This window comes from Perna viridis, chromosome 2 (genome assembly GCF_037379345.1).
Source record: "Perna viridis isolate PV_CMFRI_1.1 ecotype Kerala chromosome 2, ASM3737934v1, whole genome shotgun sequence".
NCBI lineage: Eukaryota > Metazoa > Mollusca > Bivalvia > Mytilida > Mytilidae > Perna > Perna viridis.
In genome coordinates, this window is record NC_142446.1 from 44,453,868 (window position 1) to 44,473,992 (window position 20,125).

The 20,125-nt window shown below is 31.9% G+C and overlaps 1 protein-coding gene across 11 annotated transcripts in view; it reads right to left on the reverse strand.

Annotated features, from left to right (window-relative positions):
* Nucleotides 1-20,125, reverse strand: part of LOC148625265 (uncharacterized) — a 57,976-nt gene that overhangs the window by 31,127 nt on the left and 6,724 nt on the right. For 4 of the 11 annotated variants that reach the window (XM_088568719.1, XM_088568713.1, XM_088568716.1 and 1 more), the window contains exons 5-7: nt 19,514-19,609; nt 8,156-8,348; nt 332-466 (exon numbers count right to left, since the gene is read on the reverse strand). In XM_088568719.1, coding sequence (XP_088424845.1) covers nt 332-466; nt 8,156-8,348; nt 19,514-19,609 — 424 coding nt within the window. The remainder of the gene's footprint in view (nt 1-331; nt 467-8,155; nt 8,349-19,513; nt 19,610-20,125) is intronic. The other 7 variants (XM_088568721.1, XM_088568718.1, XM_088568722.1 and 4 more) reach the window with 5 other exon arrangements.

A 20,125-nucleotide genomic window follows, 5' to 3' on the forward strand; every position in this document is an offset into this window, starting at 1 on the left:
AGAATCCCCCATTTTTTAAATAAAAACTCTCGTAACATGGAAAAGAAAAATCTAAAAATTATAAAAATCGAAAGGAAGCTTACACCAATAGATATGAACAATTCACCAAAGTTTCATAAAAGTTGGTGAAAGTGTTTTTGAGTTATTGTCTAAAGTGTTGACAACGGACGGACAACTGTATACCATAAGCCCGTCTTAGACGGGCGTATAAAACTCTAGAATCACCAATGGAAACCAGATTTACCACCTTATAGATTTATACCCCAAGTTGCATTGTATATTGACTAACAGAAAGATAAAATGCATTTTTGCTACATTAAGAGTATACCACCTGATGACATTGGACACTTATAGGCATCAGAGTCACTCAGGGTGTAGGATTGGTTTCTAACATGTCCTTCAGGACAATCTTCTGTATCAATATATCCTGAGTCATCAAAAACTAGTCTAGTGCCTGAAACAAATACTAAAAATGTTACATAGGTCACATCTAATATTCCCAGATGAACTCTGACCTTAGTCTAACAAAATTAGTACAGGATGAACAAAAGAACAGCGTTTTAATGTCCCCCTGTCCCCCCTTTAAATTCACTATGTCCAAGGGCCAAAACCTCTGTAAAAATCATTAAACCATAACCAAAGTCAAACTTAATATTTAACTTTTCATAGTAAGACTACATACAAATTATAACATATACAGCAACAGTTCTCCCTAATCAATTCAACCCGATGAAGTTTAACATTCTCCTGTAATCCACAAACAGGAATGTGATACCATATTTCTCGAACAATAAATGTAATGTGAATTTTCACTTTCATATGAGATAAACTTTCTAATTTTCAAATTTGTTAACCTTTTTTGTAGTTACTTCATTAAATTGTTGAAATATAATTTGTATTTTATTTCAGTCAATGATATGTTAACGACATATCACCCTCTCTCCTCTCGCTACATCACACTCTTGTATTCAGTATAATATAACACATAATGCCTGCAGTAGAGGGTGTTACACTTCATATCACATCCAGTAAATATATCACCCTCAACTTCCTCTCGGGTGATATATTTACCTCATGTGATACTCTAGCGTAACACCCTCTACTACAAGCAGTATGTGTATAATCCCAATACTGTGGTAAATTTACCCCCCTGTTTTATATTATATTTTAACCCCACTGATGAGATAAATTAATCCCCTGTTATGATAATTTAATCCCCTGTTGCAATAAATTAACCCCCCCCCCTGTTGCAATATTTTAACCCCCCTGCTGCAATATTTTAACCCCCCAGGTGTGATAAATTACCCCTGTTATGATCTGCTGTGATATTTAAAACCTCCTGATGCAATACATTAACCCCCTGTTATGATATTTTAACCCCCTTTCTGTGATAACCTAACCCCCCCGTAGGGGGTATGTATAAATAACCCCGGGGTCAATATTTCATACAATATATTGACCCCAGGATTAAGATATCATATGATATCCTAACCCTGGGGTCAATATTTTGTGGGGGTCGAAATATCATGTGACATCTGCATTTCCATGTCCCCTCATGACACATCGCGGGGTACAATAAAATACTTTGCAGGGCTTACTGGTAGCTTGATACAACTGCAGTGATCAGACCCTGAATAGTTAGGGCAAATATGGACACGACATTCAAGCTTAACACAGTTCAGAGTTTGAATTGTGATTCAATGATTGACATATAAGATTCTGACACAGAATGAAACCATTAAAAAACTTTAAAATTTAAACATTTTCTTAATTTGACCTGATATCCATAATCTAAAAAAATACCCATACCACAAAAGAAAGACTGGGATTGATTTTTTGGGTTGTGACCTTAGCCAAGTGAGAATAAGGGGCCACAAAGGGACCAGAAACAAGCACATTTTTTCTGATTTCTTAAAGAAAGGTTGTTTATAAGCTTCCTCATGAAAATCCTTGCTTGCATTTTTCAATCAGATTTCAGATATATCTTATGGTTTTTGAGTTATAAGGAGCCAAAGGGGACCATGCCCCCCAAAAAAATTTACTTTCATATTGTGGTGTGATTTAAAAATTGTCTTTTATTGAATTTAATATGAAAACAAGAGCTTTGAGAAGTATGTTTACTACCAAATTAACCTTATCATTTACTGTTTTTGAGATAATGAGATACAAAGTGATACATGAATACACTCTGAAGAATACATTTATACTTAAAATTAAATTTCAAAATATTGTGCAATATTGTGTCAAAATAAGTTGTTGTGTCCATAATGAACTGAAAGTCCCTATGTTTAGAGTGTCAAGAATTAATATTGCGTCCACACTTGCCTGAAGTGAACAGTTAAACTTGTGGCGGTCGTATTATGCTGTGCTCTGCAAAGCTCTTTATTACCTTATCTCATGAAAAAATAATACAATATAATGAACCAATACTATTGATATAGACTTGGACACGTTGTACAATTCCACAAGTATAGACACACAATTCAAGCTTAACTGATAAAGCTCTGAGTTAGGATTGAGATTAAATGATTGACAGGATAAAAATTTGACCAGATATTGTGTGGCCTCTTTTTGACCTCTAATTTCTAATCAGTATAAGTCACATACCCCAAAATCAATCTTAATTTATGGCAAATTGCGGTATAATTTCAAAGAGGTCTCAACTTAACATCAGAAAAATGCCTGTTTCTGGACCCTTTTGGCTGGTTGTTCAAGTCACAACCCCAATATTAATCCCAGTCTTCATTTAGTGGTATGCCACCTAATGGTACAGTTTCAAAGAGATCTTATCAATTTTACTCAAGTCATTGTCCAGTCTTCAGGAAAATTCTTGGTTTCTGGCCCCTTTAAGGCCCTGCATACTTTAAAGTTCAAGTCACAATCCCCAAAATCAATCCCATCTCTATTTTTGTAGAATGATACATTGTGCTTAATTTTTAAAGAGATCCTTTTATTCACAGTCAAGTTATTGTCCAAACATCAAGATAATGCATTTTCTTTGCCCTATATTGGCCCCTCATTTCTAATCTGTTCAAGTCACAACCCCCAAAATTAATCCAAGACTTCCTTTAGTAGTGTGACATCTCCAGGTATAATTTCATAGAGAGCTATACACTTATACAAATGTACTAAAATTACTGAACAGAATAGAAAGTGTCTACGGACAACAACAATGACAGCATGATACCATTAAATGACTGCAAATTATTTGCAGTTGTATAAAAACACCAATTTCAGAAGGATACTGTAATGAAGTGTAAGAATATCAGAGGCATTAATTACTCACATGGGAGTGTATCTAAGACTTTTCTATAGAAAAAAAAACTAGAAAACTTGTGAGTGATGCCCACTAAAGGATACCCATACACCCTTCTCCAGTAATCATGTGGTCAAAATATAACCTAAGTCAGCAAACAGGATTTGATGTTTCTTCATTCCGAAATCAAATCCTGCAATTTAAGACACCTACATAAACCTTTTATCAAAATAATAAGTTGCTGTGAAAAGTATTTGCAGTAAAAACTATAGAAGAAAGTTGAGGACTGACATCTGAATTGATCGGCAAGCACTATGATCTACATATACCTCCTGCAAAATGTTAACTTGAATGAAAATTATTTTTGGAACTCAAATTAACATTTGTCAGAATTATTTCTGTGTTATATATACAGAATATTTAATCATTACATACTGAATATTACATGTCAAAATCTATATCACATGCCGTATCAACCTGAGACTCCTATATCATCCCAAGGGCCACCGGCCCGCTGGGTAATTCAGGTCGAGGGTTGATACAGCATGTGATACAGATTTTAACACGTCATGTTCATTATATCATATATTTTGACCATACTTCAAGCGTGGTCTGTGAAGGAGTGCGATATAGGTCTAGGGGTGTGATATAGGGTATGTGATATAGGTCTAGAGGAGTGATATAGGGTATGTGATATAGGGTAGACAATATATTCAAGTTTAAACAAACACTTATAATGCATGTACAAAAAAATTATATTTCGATCTAAATATGATATAACTGGGTTTAAGAGACTACTAAAATAATATCACACTTGCCAATGACATATGTATTCAATTGGTTTTGAGTAGGCCTTGTATCCATAAAAACAAACATGACCCAAGTTGCAACAAAAAATTTCAGTTTTTGATTCTTGTGAAAATTGTAGCATGAACGAAATTTCAAAATAGTACATGATGTAAAATAAAACTGTTATCCTTCATTAGCATTTTTTAGATTATTTAGAACAGTTTTTTTCCCCTAATGTGTATTCACTGAATGTCAATCTTAACTATTGATTTCTGAAGTATATCAATAGTTAAACAGCATCCAAATTCACACACATTTACAAATTTCCCAACATGAACTGGTGACATAAGGTATTTTGATCCTAAAGAATCCAAAACCAAAAAAAATGTATGTGGGTCCACGGAATCAAATCAAATCTTTAGCAACGCCACAGTTTTTAAATTTGTTGGTAGAATAAAAACAAACCTTAGGCAATGCCACACTTTTTTAATTTGTTGGTTTACGAATTTTTTACTGGATGAAATTGGGTCAGTTGGTCAGTCAGAAAAAAATAAAAAATAAAATGTTAAAAATACATATCTATTTATATTTTAAATAAAATCTTTTTTTTTCAATTTTCAAAGATTCCATTACCTATGTTTACATAGCTTAGAAAAGGGATACTAATCTACTGTATGTACCTACACATCATTTATAAACACAGATCTCATTCCAATTTTTAAGTGTTTAACCAATTCAATGTGCAATACTTAAACAATGTTAATTTCCTCTATTTTCTTTTTTATTTTTTCAAAATTAGGATTATCCCCCTTTTGGTCTTTTTTTTTTTAAAGTGGTTTTATCGCTTAAGACATAGCAATATTGATGCATTTTTTTTGTTTTTTTTTAACAGTAAATTTTAGAATTGTTTTGTAATGTGTATTTATCATAAATGATCAGTACAAGAGTCTCCCAGGAGTCTGAAACGCTCACCTGGTTATATTTTGCCTCTCAAAGGCAACAACTCTAACAAAAAGTTGTCTTATAATTTTGACTCCATGAAGACTTTGGTAGGACTTATAATGAGGATAATTTCATCAATCGAAAGTTTCATTCTATCTATTATAGTTTTCAAGATATTGACTGAAACTGCAAAAAAAAACGTAATTTTTTGCCTTTCAAGGGCTATAACTCTTATATGGAGTTGTCTGACAACTTTGATCCCTTGGAGACTTTTATAGGCCTTATAATAAGATATTTGCCAAACCTTATAGTTTTGGAGATATATGCAAAAAACTACTGTACTATGTTCTATTTTTAGTAAAGGTGGCCATGTTTTTAACCAATCAAAAATCCAAAATTTGACCACTGAGAGATCTCATCATGCTGAATACTTCTACCCAATGTCAGAATTTGGCTAAACCTAACGGTTTTGGAGATATATGCAAAAATCTGCTGTCTGACCCCTATGTTTTATTTTCAGTTTTTTGTTAAGGATACCATAAAAAAAATTCCAACTTTCATTGAATTCTGTTTGGTAGTTTTTGAGAAAGTAATAACATCAAAACAGCAAAAAACAACCAAAAAGGGCAATAACTCCAACATGGGTCAACAGATTTTCACCAAAATTTGACCACAGTTTGATCTCATCATGCTGAATACTTTTACACAGTCAGAATTTGGCTAAACCTAACAGTTTTGGAGATATATGCAAAAATTTGCTGTCTGACCAATGTTATTTTTCAGTAACTACGGCCATGTTTTTTTTGTGCAGGATACTCTAAGGAACAGTCATTATAAGTTTCATGCAAATCTATTCAGTAGTTTCTGAGGAGAAGATGTTTGAAGAAATTGTTAACGTCGACGATGACGGACGCCATGTGATTACAAAGAAAACAAATGTTTTTGTTGCTGTTGTATTTGTTTTTATAAACTTGTATACTTTCTCTTTTATCAGTGTACTGGTTTGTCCTTATATGTTGTCCGTGCAAGACCCCAGAAAAAAAATAAGTACCACATGGTTAAACTGCTACTTAAGATCAGTTGCCTCTCTCTTTATACTGGCAATTTCAAAATTATGAAGATTTGTATTCATCAAACCATTTCGAGTCTGTAGTAATTTACACATATTTGATCACTTGTAGCGTGAAAAACTATTGTTGTGATAGTACTACCAACAAACGTAATCATTAAATCAAAAGTGATAAAAGTGACAATCTTGGATGTTCTTAGGCTATTTTTCTCAATGGTTTGGGTGACATTTGATTGATATTTTAATGAGTAATAAAACAAAAATAAAGGTAAGATAAGCCAATCTTTTAACTGTATATTCATCAACCATGAAATTGTTGACTAATGAATTACTGTGAGTAGCAGACAACTAATGTTGGATGTTTCCATAACAATTAAATTGATCCTTAGATTCATCCAGGCAAACTTCAGCAATAAATCTGTCACCGGGCCATAAGAAATACTTTGTTATATCCCTGATTTCACTCTAACCAATTCATTATATCAATGGTGAAATGGTTTGACTAGTGGTTTTTAAATCGAAAAATATATTAAAGACTAGTAATTTGTTGTTAATTGGAGGACAGTAAAACGCGTCTTTTTTTAATATGATTTCCCTTCAAAGTTATCCTTTGCGTTAAAAATTGTTTAGAAAATTAATTTTATAATAATTATTGAGGGTTACCTAGTCCTCCAAAAAAGAAGACAAATTGTTTTAAATAATTTCTCAATTCCCTAATAAGCTCTCTTGTATATTTTCACACATAACTTCATAGCTTTGATTTTCCTGCCAATTATCTCCCCTTTATTTATTTACTTCCTGTTGAGAATAAAAACAAACCCATAAGTTTTTAAACTCTTTAAGTCATTTACACATTTGACAGTAACTATTTAAATTCTGTTCAATAAAAAGTATTTTGATTATATCATCTCTAACCAGTGTTAAATTGTTTCCTAAACTACCAAAATCCTTAAACATGATTATTGTGAAGTGGTGAAATTATGCAACCTATCTTACCAACTTTGCTTTGTCAAGTTAATGAATGAACAAAACTAGAAACAGGCATTGTCAGTAAGTTTATTTTTAAAAGTAGATGTTACAAATTTTAGCAGTTAAAATAATAATTTGAAAACTGAAATTCCAATTTTATTTTTCATTTTCTCCTGGCTTGAAAAATTGGGCAAATTAAAAAACTGTGGCCCAAGCTTGAAACTCAAATGTTTGTTGACACTAAATATAAGGACTAGTATGAATACTATTATCAAACTTAACACATCAATAGTATCAGAACTATAAATATTATGAGTAAGCTCACAAAAAGAGTGTGTGAAACCCTTCAGTTGAATTATCTCTATTATCTATATTATTCCTATATGCATATCTTCATATGATACCCAACTTTCCTTGTAATTTCATTAAAATATGACAGGCACAACATACAGACTGAAAGACAGAGAGTAATCCTTGTCAACCCCCAATAAAAATTACCTAAATCGCTCACACATTTGAACCCCACCTCCCTCATACCTGGTTAAACTAAGAGTGGGTATGTGGGACATTGCTTATATATCTTAAAATACTTCATAAACATCAGTAATAGCCATATAACGACCATAATTAAATTTTACAGAGAATAAATTAGGTTCCTGAAATTTATAGGACATATCAAGCTATAATGTTATAAGTAAAGCTTTACAAAAAATTGTTTAAATATCCTTTGATTCTTACAATGCACTACTTCATATCCAGATCAAAATTTTTGCATTTTGCTGCCTAAAATGAGTGTTCATTTTTGCTGAATCACAGTTTTAGTTGGTTCCTTTCATTACATATTTGCTTGAATGACAACAGTTAAAGATCAAAGAAATTTAACAACTAGTACCATTCCAACCAACAATCAGGGAAAGAAGGATGTTTCATGATTACTAAATAAATCGGACTAATTTGTTACATATAGAATTTAGGGTTACTTAAAATGCTTCTATTCTATAGGAAGAATCACTATCTAGATAAAAGGTTTACTGAAATCACTGGGTTACCACAAAATAATGCAAAAAAAAAGACTGCCACAAAAATTTTTGATTATACTGTAGGTAACATCAGTCATAATTGAAATATACCTCCTGGAAATCTTTCAGTTTTACTTCTAGAGGAACAACCATGGAAGAATTGATCATTTGGCAATCCCTTCTTGTTAAGACAAACATATGTGGAATTACCACATTTCAGTTGTTCTGCCATCTCCATTTTTTCCGTTTTAGTTACAGGACATCTTCCAATCAAAGTAATACTTTGTGACATCAGAGGAGCATCCTAGAATAATTCAAAATTATGTTTTTGAAATATCATTAATAACTGATGATGATCATACCCCCTTTTCATACTGTTAGTCAGGCTGTTTATGCAATATACACCAACTCTTAACCAACACATATATTTAAAGCATTAATGTCAAAACTAAAAAAATGTGGAGTAGTTGAGTGATTCATTAACTTCCTACACAAAATTTATGATGGATGAAAGAAAGATATGACCATCATGGTGCACTTGTTGTGTGAGGGTAAAATAATTAAAGACTCTCTGATTATATTGTAATTCTATGCATATGCAGATTTAGCAACAAACTAGTTATACTATTTCTGCTGCAATGAAATTTTTTAAACTTACTGACTTAAAAACCACCTGTTGACATGATACTTAATCTTATCAAAATCAACACGGTCTTGCGTGTATCTATAGCTTGTATATCCAACTCGATAGTACCTTTGAAGTCGTTTTTTAGCTGGAATAATAACCTGTTGCAAATCGTTTGGTAAGATCTGACATATAGACAGATACACTGTAATGACTGGTCAGTCAGACTAACAGATTTATATCATACTGGTAAATATCATTGTTCTGAAATCTGATTTCAACCTAGGACAATTATGTTCTGGCTCGACCAATTAAAAGCAGAAAGCTGCATCTGTTGTCATGCTAGGTATATGCCCACTCTTTCAATATAGCAAATAAATGCTTGATGCAAACCACAAATGTCAAACCCTGATCAGTTGTGACAAGTAAGGACACAATTTACAAACTTGATACAACTCTTAAATTGGATTGTAATTAAAAATTTGACAAGAACCTGACTGTAGCAATAGTGATCATAGTCTTCTGAAATAAGCCATTATACATAGAGATAATCAAAATACTTATTTCTGTCCCCTTTATAACCCTTATCTCCTTAAAATTAAGCATGAAAACCCTTTAAGAGGGTGTCCATGCAAATACCAGGCAGGGTGGCACATGACAAACTTTGTTTTAAACATTTTTCCCTCCGTTCCATATCATAAATGTACCCTTTCTCAAATTGAATATTGATTTTAATTAACTGCAATAGCAAAGGAGAAATAAATTACATAGAAACCATTGAAATGCATTGAACTTCAATTTTGTGCAAAATTTGGTTGCTTTGTTATGTAACTTTGAAATCATTTTCAAACCCATCCATTGTCAATTTGAAAAAAAAATCTTGACTAATAAACATTATTATGATATAAACATTACACTGGAACAAAAAAATTCCGAAGGATAAAATTTATCATGTGCCATCCAAATCATAGGAACTGTCTAGTTTCTATATGCACATTCTCTGAAATCAATCAAAACCTTTCTTTTGTGGTATGGAACCTAGTAATACAATGTCATAGAGATACTACACTTTTACACAAGTTATGAAAACAAATATTTTTGTCCCCTTTTTTGCCCATAATTCCTTCCTGGACACAGTAATCACTCCCAAAATATCATTCCAAGCTTGACTTAAGGAAAGTGCACCTTGTGATACAATTTTATAAAGATCCATATACATATATCGACACTTAAGTTAATTATTTGCTTTCGACCATATATGGCCCCTTTTCTTAAACAGAGTTTTAAACTAAAATCAAACCTTCTTTTTGTGGTAACCAACCTTACGGTAGAGATTTAATTAAGATCCACACACTTTTATCTATGCCATTGTTTGGAAAATAATCAACGTGTATCACAGGTAATAAAAAAGCATATATATATTAATATGTTGCAGACAATTTGACTGAACACACTAAATATTTTTGTTATAATGTCACAATTAAGAATACCGGTAAAGATCAATTGTTTCATATTCTGTATAGCCGGTAATTTTTGCATTTTGCTGCCTAAAATATGTTGTTCATTTCCACTGAATCAAAGTTTTAGTTAGTCCCTTTCATTAGACATGTGCCTACATGTAAATGACAATAGTTAAAGATCGAAGAAATTAAACAACTAGTGCCATTCTACTCAATGTCAATATATGATAACATAACCAACATGTTTAATAGCTAATAAAAAACATCAATATATTAAATTGTTGCAGACTATCTGAAACAATTAAGAACAGATCAATTGTTTCAGAAGATATTAAAAATATATGAATACCCATACCTGTTTATACATCATTTAACACCTTTTGTCATATTTATGGTTTTAATGAGCTTGAAACATAAATTTAGGAGTTTGAATTAAAAATACTGAAAAAAATGTCAAAAAAGGGCAGTAACTCCATAATGGCTTAATAGATTAACATGAAAAGTTGACAAAAGGGCAACTCTAAGAAATATTCATACCAAATTTTCATGTTAGCCAATTTGAAGTTAATGCCTTTTTTCTATGTTTTTTCACTATTTTTAATGTTATTACTATATAAAAAAAACCAAACAAACACGGCCTACCAAATTTACATCAAAAATTGACCACTGATAGATCTCATCATGTTTATCGTTAAGAATTTTGCTAAACCAAATTATTTTGGAGAAGTAAGTGAAATACATCTCTCTGCCCACTATATTCTATTTATAGTAATGGTGGCAATGTTTTTCAATGGATCAAAGATCCCCAGATCAATTCAATACAGAAATACCTAAAGAACATTTTTTCTGAGTTTGGTTTTTACTGGTCTAGTAGTTGCAGAGGAGAAGATTTTTTAAAATAATATCATTAAAAGTAGCAAAATACTTCGAAAAAGGGACAATTATATCAACATGGCTTTAGAGATTTACATGCAAATTTCACTACCAATAGATCTCATAATGCTGAACATTTTACCTGATGTCAGAATTTGGCTGAACCTAACAGTTTTGGAGATATATGCAAAGATCTTCTGTCTGACCCCCCTGCTGTATTTTTAGAAACAGCAGCCATGTTTTTCAATGGATCAAAAATCCTCATATCAGTTCTATCCAAAGCACCATAAGGAACTTTGATGGTCTTAATTGGTCGAGTAGTGTCAGAGAAGAAGAGTTTTGAAAAATTGTAAAGTATTGTGGATGATGACGACTGACGCTGAGTGATAGCAATAGCTCACATGGCCCTTTAAGTCAGGTGAGCTAAAGAAGGGGAACAACTCCTACATGGCTTAACAGATTTACATGCAGATTTCACCACAGACAGATCTCATAATTCTAAACACTTTTAATGACTGTCAGAATTTTGATAAACGTTACAGTTTTGGAATTTGGAAATGGAGATATATGTGAAAAACTTCTGTTTGACCCCTATGTTCTATTTTCAGTAATGGGGGTCATGTTTTCAGATGAATCAAAAATCCCACATCAGTTCTATGCAGAACACCTTAAAGAACATTCATACTACGTTTGGTTCTAATTGGTCAAGTAGTGTCAGAGGAGATGATGGCAATAGCTCATATATCCCTTTAGGCAAGATGCGCTAAAAAGTTGCTTTATTTTCTTTGACTGTTTACAACTGGAAAACAGTAAAAGATTAAAAATCTAATTGGAAAATGCAGGCAGGTATCTTAATGAGGAATCCAATAAAAACACGAGCCCTCAGGAGCCTGCATCACTCTACAGGTAAAATTTTTGCCTTTCAAAGGCAAGGGCAATAACTCTGACAAGAATTTGTCCCATAATTTTGACTCAAAGAAGACTTTGGTATAACTTATCATAAGGATCATTTCATCCAATGAAAGTTTTTTCTATCTATTATAGTTCCCTAATTTTAAGGGCAATTACTATAACAAGAGGCGGTCCGACAACTTTGATCAAATGCAGACTTTCATAGGCCTTATTATAAGGATCAATTTGGCAATTGAAAGAATCTGGCTTAACGTAACAGATTTGGAGATATATGAGCAAAACTTCTCACTAACCCATTTGTTCTTTTTTTTTTAGTAACAGCAGCCATGTTTTTTAACAGATCAAAAATCCACATACCAGATCTAAGCAGAATACCATATAGAATATCCATACCAATTTTAGTTCCAATTTGTCTGGTAGTTTCAGAGGAAAAGAGTTTCGAAAGAAATAACAAAAAAATAGGGAAAAAGCATAAAAAAAAGGGCAATTACTCCAACATGGCTAAACAGATTAAAATGAAAATTAGCATGCGGACAGATCTCATCATGCTAAATAATTCTACCCCATGTTAGATTTTGGCTAAAACTTATGGTTTTAGAGATATATACAAAAAACTTCTGTCTGACCCCAGTGTTCATTCTAGATAATTACAAAAGGCAGCCACTGGCCCCCTTGACAGCAAAACAAGTGGTCATTTTCAGGATAAAGGGGGCCAATATAGCAGTATAAGGGGTCTTTGTTAGATAACAGGAGAGATTCAACCAATAAATAAGTTAACCTCAGGTTTGTATACACTTTATAGTTTTATTTTAGGTAAAAGATAACAGAGGTATATACACTTCAAATGAATAAAAAGCATTTTCTTTTTGTCTTTCTACAAACTAATGTTTTGTCAAAAGATATAAACAATGACTTATAAAATATAGCAAACATAACACTATAAGATGACAAACATTTTGTTAAGAAAATCTAACATTATAACATAAAAATGTTCCACTGAAAAGGTTGGTTTGATGAGTGCAAAAGGACTACTTTTCTGTCCCATCTTATTGGACTTGCCCTACTTTTTTTGCAGGAAATTTGCATATTTTTTTTTTAAATATCCTAAAATATGCACTTCACTATAAAAGTCTATGGAATATAAATGCAATACAATGTACTGATACCTAGTAAACCAGTTTTTCAAATAAAGTTGGATATTTAGCAAGTGGTTCTTAACCAGCAGAAAAAGTATTGCCCCATTGTAGGTAACACTTTTAAGATGAATTTGCCAACTTTTGAACCTAATTTTTATGGTAGCTCTGAAATTTTTGCATTAATGGTTAATTTTAACAAAATTTGGTAATGCATTTTGTTCTCATGAATTTCTATGATATCAGTTTAATGAAATTATTATCTTTATTATTTATGAGATGAGCATATCTATATTCCAGTAACTTGAGGCAAGTAATACTCCTGCAAAAAGGACAGTTATCAAGTTACAACACATTCTAAGTAGGTGGTTAGGACTTGAAAATAGTCATTTTCTATGTATGAAAAAAATAAGTATAATTTATAATTATTGGTTTTCTTTCAAATAAACAGCTAAATTAGCTTCCCTAAAACTGTGTGATTGATTTCAGGAGATAGACCTAGGGTAAGGGACACAACCCTAACAAATCATTGGAACATTTGTATTCAGCATTTTACATCAATGTCTTGTAAGCATCAAAGTAACTTAGATTAATTTCATTCAGTGTCAAATGAAAGCTTGGTAGCCTTTGGTGAAATTGAATATGATACAAACATATCACTGACTTCATGAGTTACGCCCTTTACCCTAGGTCTACCTCTTAAACACAGAAATGTCACAAAAGTTATTAGCCAATTTTTAAGAATCAACTGGGCATATCCTGATGAGTCAAGAAAAATAATGGGTGTTTTTTTCATATAAAAACTTAATTTTCTCAAAAAGTATCCAAAGCAGGCAAATCTTATAATGATATTTATATCAGTAAACTATTTTTTTCCATTATATTTATCTGTTTTGGAGAAAAAATCTTTGTCCTTTCATATTGACGTCCATTTGTATCTGCCTGGAGTACCAACATGGCTTAAAATCTGTATTTTCTGCATATGGAAAGCTATATTTTTAAAACTATGATATTGGTATCCTTTTTCATGTTTTATTATAATTAGGATGTTCATATCTATACTTTAGAACAGTTGTTTGTACAGTTCATATTCTTTACTTTTAACAAGAGACTCCCTTGTTCTATAGACAAAAATGAAGATTCAGATATTAATATTTGCATTTATGAAACTCCTAAGTACAAGGGATTAAATAATGATTTAGAACTTGTAGTTCAGCTACTGCATCTGCCATGTCAGAATAAACAACCATTTTGTTTGTTTGACTAATGCAGCAGCTTTTTTTGTCAAAAGTAATCTCTTTGCGCAAACAAGATATTAATCTTATGTCTGAAATAGGGTACCTATATAAAAATTTGAATAGAAAAACACATGTTTAAAGCAGGGTAGTGATATACTTGATTTTCAGTGTCAAAATGACTACTGTAGAGAAACAAAAACAAAAGCTTTTTATGAATATCTTGAACTCGTAATTACTAATAGGTACCAGTAGTGCATTGCATATTTCTGAGCGGGTGTACCTCAAAAAAGGGGGGAGAGGGTATAAAAATATAGTGCATTTTCTTTTGCCTTTATACAAACTAATGTTTTGTCAAAAGATATGAACAATGACTTATAAAATATAGCAAACATAACACTATAAGATGACAAATGTTTTGTTAAGAAAATTTAACATTATAACATAAAAATGTTCCACTGAAAAGATTGGTTTGATGAGTGCAAAACAACTACTTTTCTGTCGGATCTTATTAGACTCGTACTACATTTTTTGTGGGAAATTATTTTTTCATATGTCCTAAGAAATGCTATATAAGTGAAAGTTTTATTGAATCAATTTACATATCTTTTAAAAAATCCTAAAAATATGCACTTCATTATAGAAGTCTATGGGAATATTAATGTAATACTGAGACCTGGATGCTCTAGGTATAGATATAGTAAATATTCATGACGTCACAAGGACCGCCCCTTTTGGAGAGAACAATCTGTCATGAGAGAAGGCTAGTGGCCATGGGATTGAATAATATTTTTCAATTTAATATATTTTGAAAGAAATTTCATTTTCACACTTCAGAATACGCCAGTTCTTGATTTGTAATGGGAGTTTTTTATTGAATTTATTCATACATGCTATTGCAATCAAATTTCAAAATCTACAAAAATTGCTTTTTGAGGTGAGTTCTAATTACTTAAAGTAGAAGTCTAAAACATTCGGTTAAAATTTTGGTATTTTTACCATAAAACGAGATGTTAGACTGAAAATGCTATGAATATGCAGTTTTTTTATCATTTGTTTTGCCACACATGAAACATGCCTAAAGTAAATAGTCCTGGTAGGAAAACTTATAGTTTGGATCAAAATTTTCAGTCATACTTTTTGTAAGTTTTTGCAAGAAAGAAGTATAAGGTTTTAACTTTTTTTCTGTCACGACTCATTTTTTATGCATAATATAACTATACAATTCAAGCCAAAAGGCCTGTAATATATCAAATCCATGCTTCTTTGTTTAAAAATGCATTTTAGAGAGCTATAAGGACACTAATAGTTTTTTTTCAATAAACTTACACATATAAAGGTCAATTCTTACATTTTTTGCACCTAAGAATTGCACTAGTTCATCTAATAGAGCTATGATGGCAAAAATTCACTAGAAAATTGGCCACCCCTATATGTAAGAAATTAATTTTCTCAATAAATTTGACCAAAATCATTGTCTTATGCTTTTTCTTATGTTGAATATAATGCAGGTTATCAAAATATGTGAAAATAGATCACTTAAAATCCACTTTTTGGTATTTTTAGGCTAATTTTCAAGAATTTATTTATCTGAACTCAATATTTCAGGTATGCAAATGGTACAAAGTTGGATTTTTCTGCTTTTATTTCTTTTCCTGGGGCTAATAAAGGTCACATTAACACATTTCCATGCTATATGCATTATATTCTCTGCAAAAAGAACTTCAGTGAACAAAAACCACATCATAATGGTATATACTAAATCATGGAGTGGAGTGTTGCATCTGGTTCTGTACTTTTGTTATATTATTTCTTAAAGTAATTTCGGGAAGGTTTTTTTTTGTAAATTTCTTTAATATTGTTAAAATTCATCACATTTAATAGAACGTTCTTCCTTTTCTTCAAAGCCATTGAGTTTGAATGTGTTTCTATACATTTCTGTTGTATGTAAGAATATGACTCGAAAACTGCTTTTTTCATATGTAGTACCAAAAACACACTGAACCTAGATATATGCATTGTAAGTGCATTATTTGTGTGTATTATGATTAAAAGTAGTCAAAATAAAGCTGGGAATGTGTACTTTAAAATCATATATGTAATTAACTACAACAGTGTATGAATATTGTTTACATGTGTGAGTAATTTGCCTCCATGCTGTCAGTTAGCAGAACAGGTAAAAATGTGGATTTTCAGTATTATTTATTCAAGTAAATTTTGTGAAGAATTTCTACAATCATCGTACCATTAGCATAATGCTTTTGGAAGCCTTATTTTCCAAGCTTTGCAACAGTATGCAACTTAAAGATGTCATTTGTCCTGGGATTTCACAGTGAAACTTCGAAAATTACTTTTTTAACATGTAAAGTAATGGAAACGTTAGAAGTGGTAAGTGAGACCATAGGAGTAATGGGAGTTTTTTTTTACTGAATTTATTCCTCTAACATGTAAACAAAACATTGTATCTCTCAGACTTTTTCATCACATAGGCTTTATAAGGGTTTATTTATAAGGGTTGACAATTTTTTATGTCCAATATTGGAAAATGGTGGTCAGTCATTTGCAAAATTTGTCGGTCAAAGACTGGCATTTTTCACCATTTCCAAGGTCAGGGAGAACCACTAATTGATATATCATATCTCAATTAACGTATAATCCACCAAATGGCATATACAAGGATAGACCAACTGACATATAATATGCTGTTTTTCAAAATTAAATCTTTGCTTTAGAATGGTGCATCTCTTTTCAAAACAAAACCCAATAAATGTCCCTTACTGAGCACAAAATGTATTTTCCTTTTGTTGAAGCATGCTGCATTTCTTGTGTTGTTTAACAGTTCCATAGACCTTCAATGATAATGACCAAGTATTTAAACAGGGTCAGTATGCTTCTATCCAATTGAACTATACCTGGCTCTTTTCCTGAAGATTGCTTCTTTTTCAATTACAGATTTATTTTTTTTTTTTTTAGAAAATAGTGAATTATATGTCAATTGGTCTATCCTTGTATATGTCAATTGGTGGATTATATGTCAGATGAAATATAATATATCAATTAGTGGTTCTCCCTCACCTGTCTCCAGGTTCACCCTTATTCAGGACCCATAACTCAAACATCTGTCGACAGATCTATCTGAAAATTTCAGCATAACCTGAACCATTTCACTCCCTGCCAGATTTCAGCTAAACACAACTGTATTTGATTTATTTGCAAAATTCTGCAATTTGACCCTTATGCTCTGTTTTTAATAAAAGCAGCATGTTTTCACCAAATATAAAAACTTCCAGACACACAGATTATTAGAAATATTGTACGGAACAGTCATGCCGAGATTGATCACAACCCTTCCAACAGTTTCAGAGAAAAAAGATTTTCAACAAAGTTGGAAATGTTAAAATCTGAAAAAAAATCCATTTCAAGATCCAAAACTCAGACATTTATCAACAGACCTTTTTGAAAATTTCAGGATAGGTGCATCTCAGCATGCTGAACAATTTTACTTCATTTCAGATTTTAGCTAAACCCAACTGTTTTTGAGTCATTTGCAAAGTTCCGTAATATGATCACTGTGGTCTATTTTAAGTAACAGCAGCCATGTATATTCACAGACAAAAAAAACAACAGTTGTTTGTGCAGGATATCCTGAGGAACTATCATGCCTGGTTTAGCTAAAATCAGTCCAGTAGTTTCAGAGAAACTTTTTGAAAATAATAACAGTATAAGTTGCAAAAAAATATGAAAAAGGACAAGTACCTGCAGACAAAGCCCAAAACAACATTGTTTTTGCCTGCATCCAATGTTTACATCCTATGTTTATTATCAGAGGTAGATGTAGAAAATAATAGCAGTGATTAGATCTATACTGCTACCACACTCTCCAAAGAGAGATTGTGGAAAACCATAAATCTGTGCTATCTTCTTTTGGTCTCTCTACCAAGGAGGATTATTGTGATTTACCATCTATGTACTGGATTCCTAAACTCTGCAAGAATCCATACAAACAACGTTACATAGCTGGATCTGCAAAATGTACCAACAAACCTCTTTCAAAACTTTTAACTTCTATACTCACAACTGCCAAAGAGGATCTGCAGTCATACCACAACACTTGTTGTATTAATTCAATGTGGATCCTGGAAAATTCTTAAGATCTTTTGGAAACAATCAGTTCAAGACTATTATCTGAATATAATAGTATTAAAACCTATGATTTTTCAACACTGCATACTTCTATTCCCCATACTCAGTTAAAATCCCAGCTTAAAACATTATACATCAATGTTTTTTTTCAAAAAAGATGGTACACCTAGATACAAATATATAGTTTTGGTAGAGATTCATCATACATGTACTTTGAAAAAAGTAATTCCAAATCATCTTCCAAATATACAGAAGAAGATGTTTACAAAATGCTGGAATTTTTAATCGACAATACATTTGTCCAGTGTAGTGGATGCTTTTTTTCAACAAACGGTTGGCATTCCAATGGAAACAAATTGTGCTCCTCTACTTGCTGACCAATCCCTCACTCTTATGACACTGACTATATAGCTGATCTGATCCTTCAATCTGTTTCAGCTATATGATGACATATTATCTTTAAACAATCCCAATTTCAGGGATTTCATACATTGCATCTACTCCACAGAACTTGAGATAAAGGATACTACAGACACTGTGAGGTCAGCCTCATATCTTGACGTACACTTAGAAATCGATGGTAAAGGAAAACTATTGACCAGACTTTACAACAAACATGATGACTTTTCATTCAGAATTGTCAACTTTCCTTTCATTTGTGGCAACATCCCTTCAACACCTGCATTTGGAGTGTTCATATCACAACTCATATGTTATGCCAGAGCTTGCCAGAGCTATGCAGACTTTTGTATTGCGCTAGACTTCTTACAATAAGGCTTCTGGAACAGGGTTATGTTGCTACAAGATTGAAGTCATCACTACAGAAGTTTTATGGTCGTCATCATGAGCTCATGGATTGCTACGGTATATCCATCTGCACCATGAAAACAGATTTGTTTAACGTGATATAGTTTTCCTTTCCTCTTTCATATACCCCGGACTTAACTTTTTATGAGCAACTCAGCTGGTGTTTTTAGAAAAGCAGAGGACACTTACCCTATTGGTGCACCTGGATCATGTTCCCAGTTTTTAGCGGAGTCTGAGTTGCTCACTTGCTTTTGTTTCTTTGTAATTATCATATTAGTTACTTTATGTTCTCTGTTGTGTATGTCTGGTCTTTGTCCCTGGATTACATTCTTTTGATTTCCACTAGAATCTTGGTTCTCTTGATTACTCTTTGATATCTGGGAAAGAAAGAAAATTGTCTCTTCCTGCATTAATTATATTGCAAATGTGTCTACTGGTAATACTGGTATTAGCATTCTCCAATCTCATGTAGTAAGATATATCTTCTACTGATACATACCAGTAGTTCAGAATATCAATTGACAAACATTAATATCATTAGGTTTAAGAATTGGTTTGGATAAACTTAAAAGTACAAATCACATCCCTCCAAAAAAGGTTTTTGATCTAATTATTAACTTGTAGTTGTAGAAGTTTCTATTTATCAAGAGTAAATACTTATAGACCACACATATGTATAAACCATAGATTCAATAAATGAAGACAATCACCATTTTTATGAAGAAAAATCCTTCTCACTCATCCAATTTCTAGATAAGATAATAAAGGATTCACAACCCTCAATATGTTATGTCTGCTATCAGTGTTTTGCGCTCAATTTTGTTCTGTTTTTCCATCTCAAATATAAAACCAAAAAACAGTTTATCTAATTCATTTATAAAATTCTGATTAAT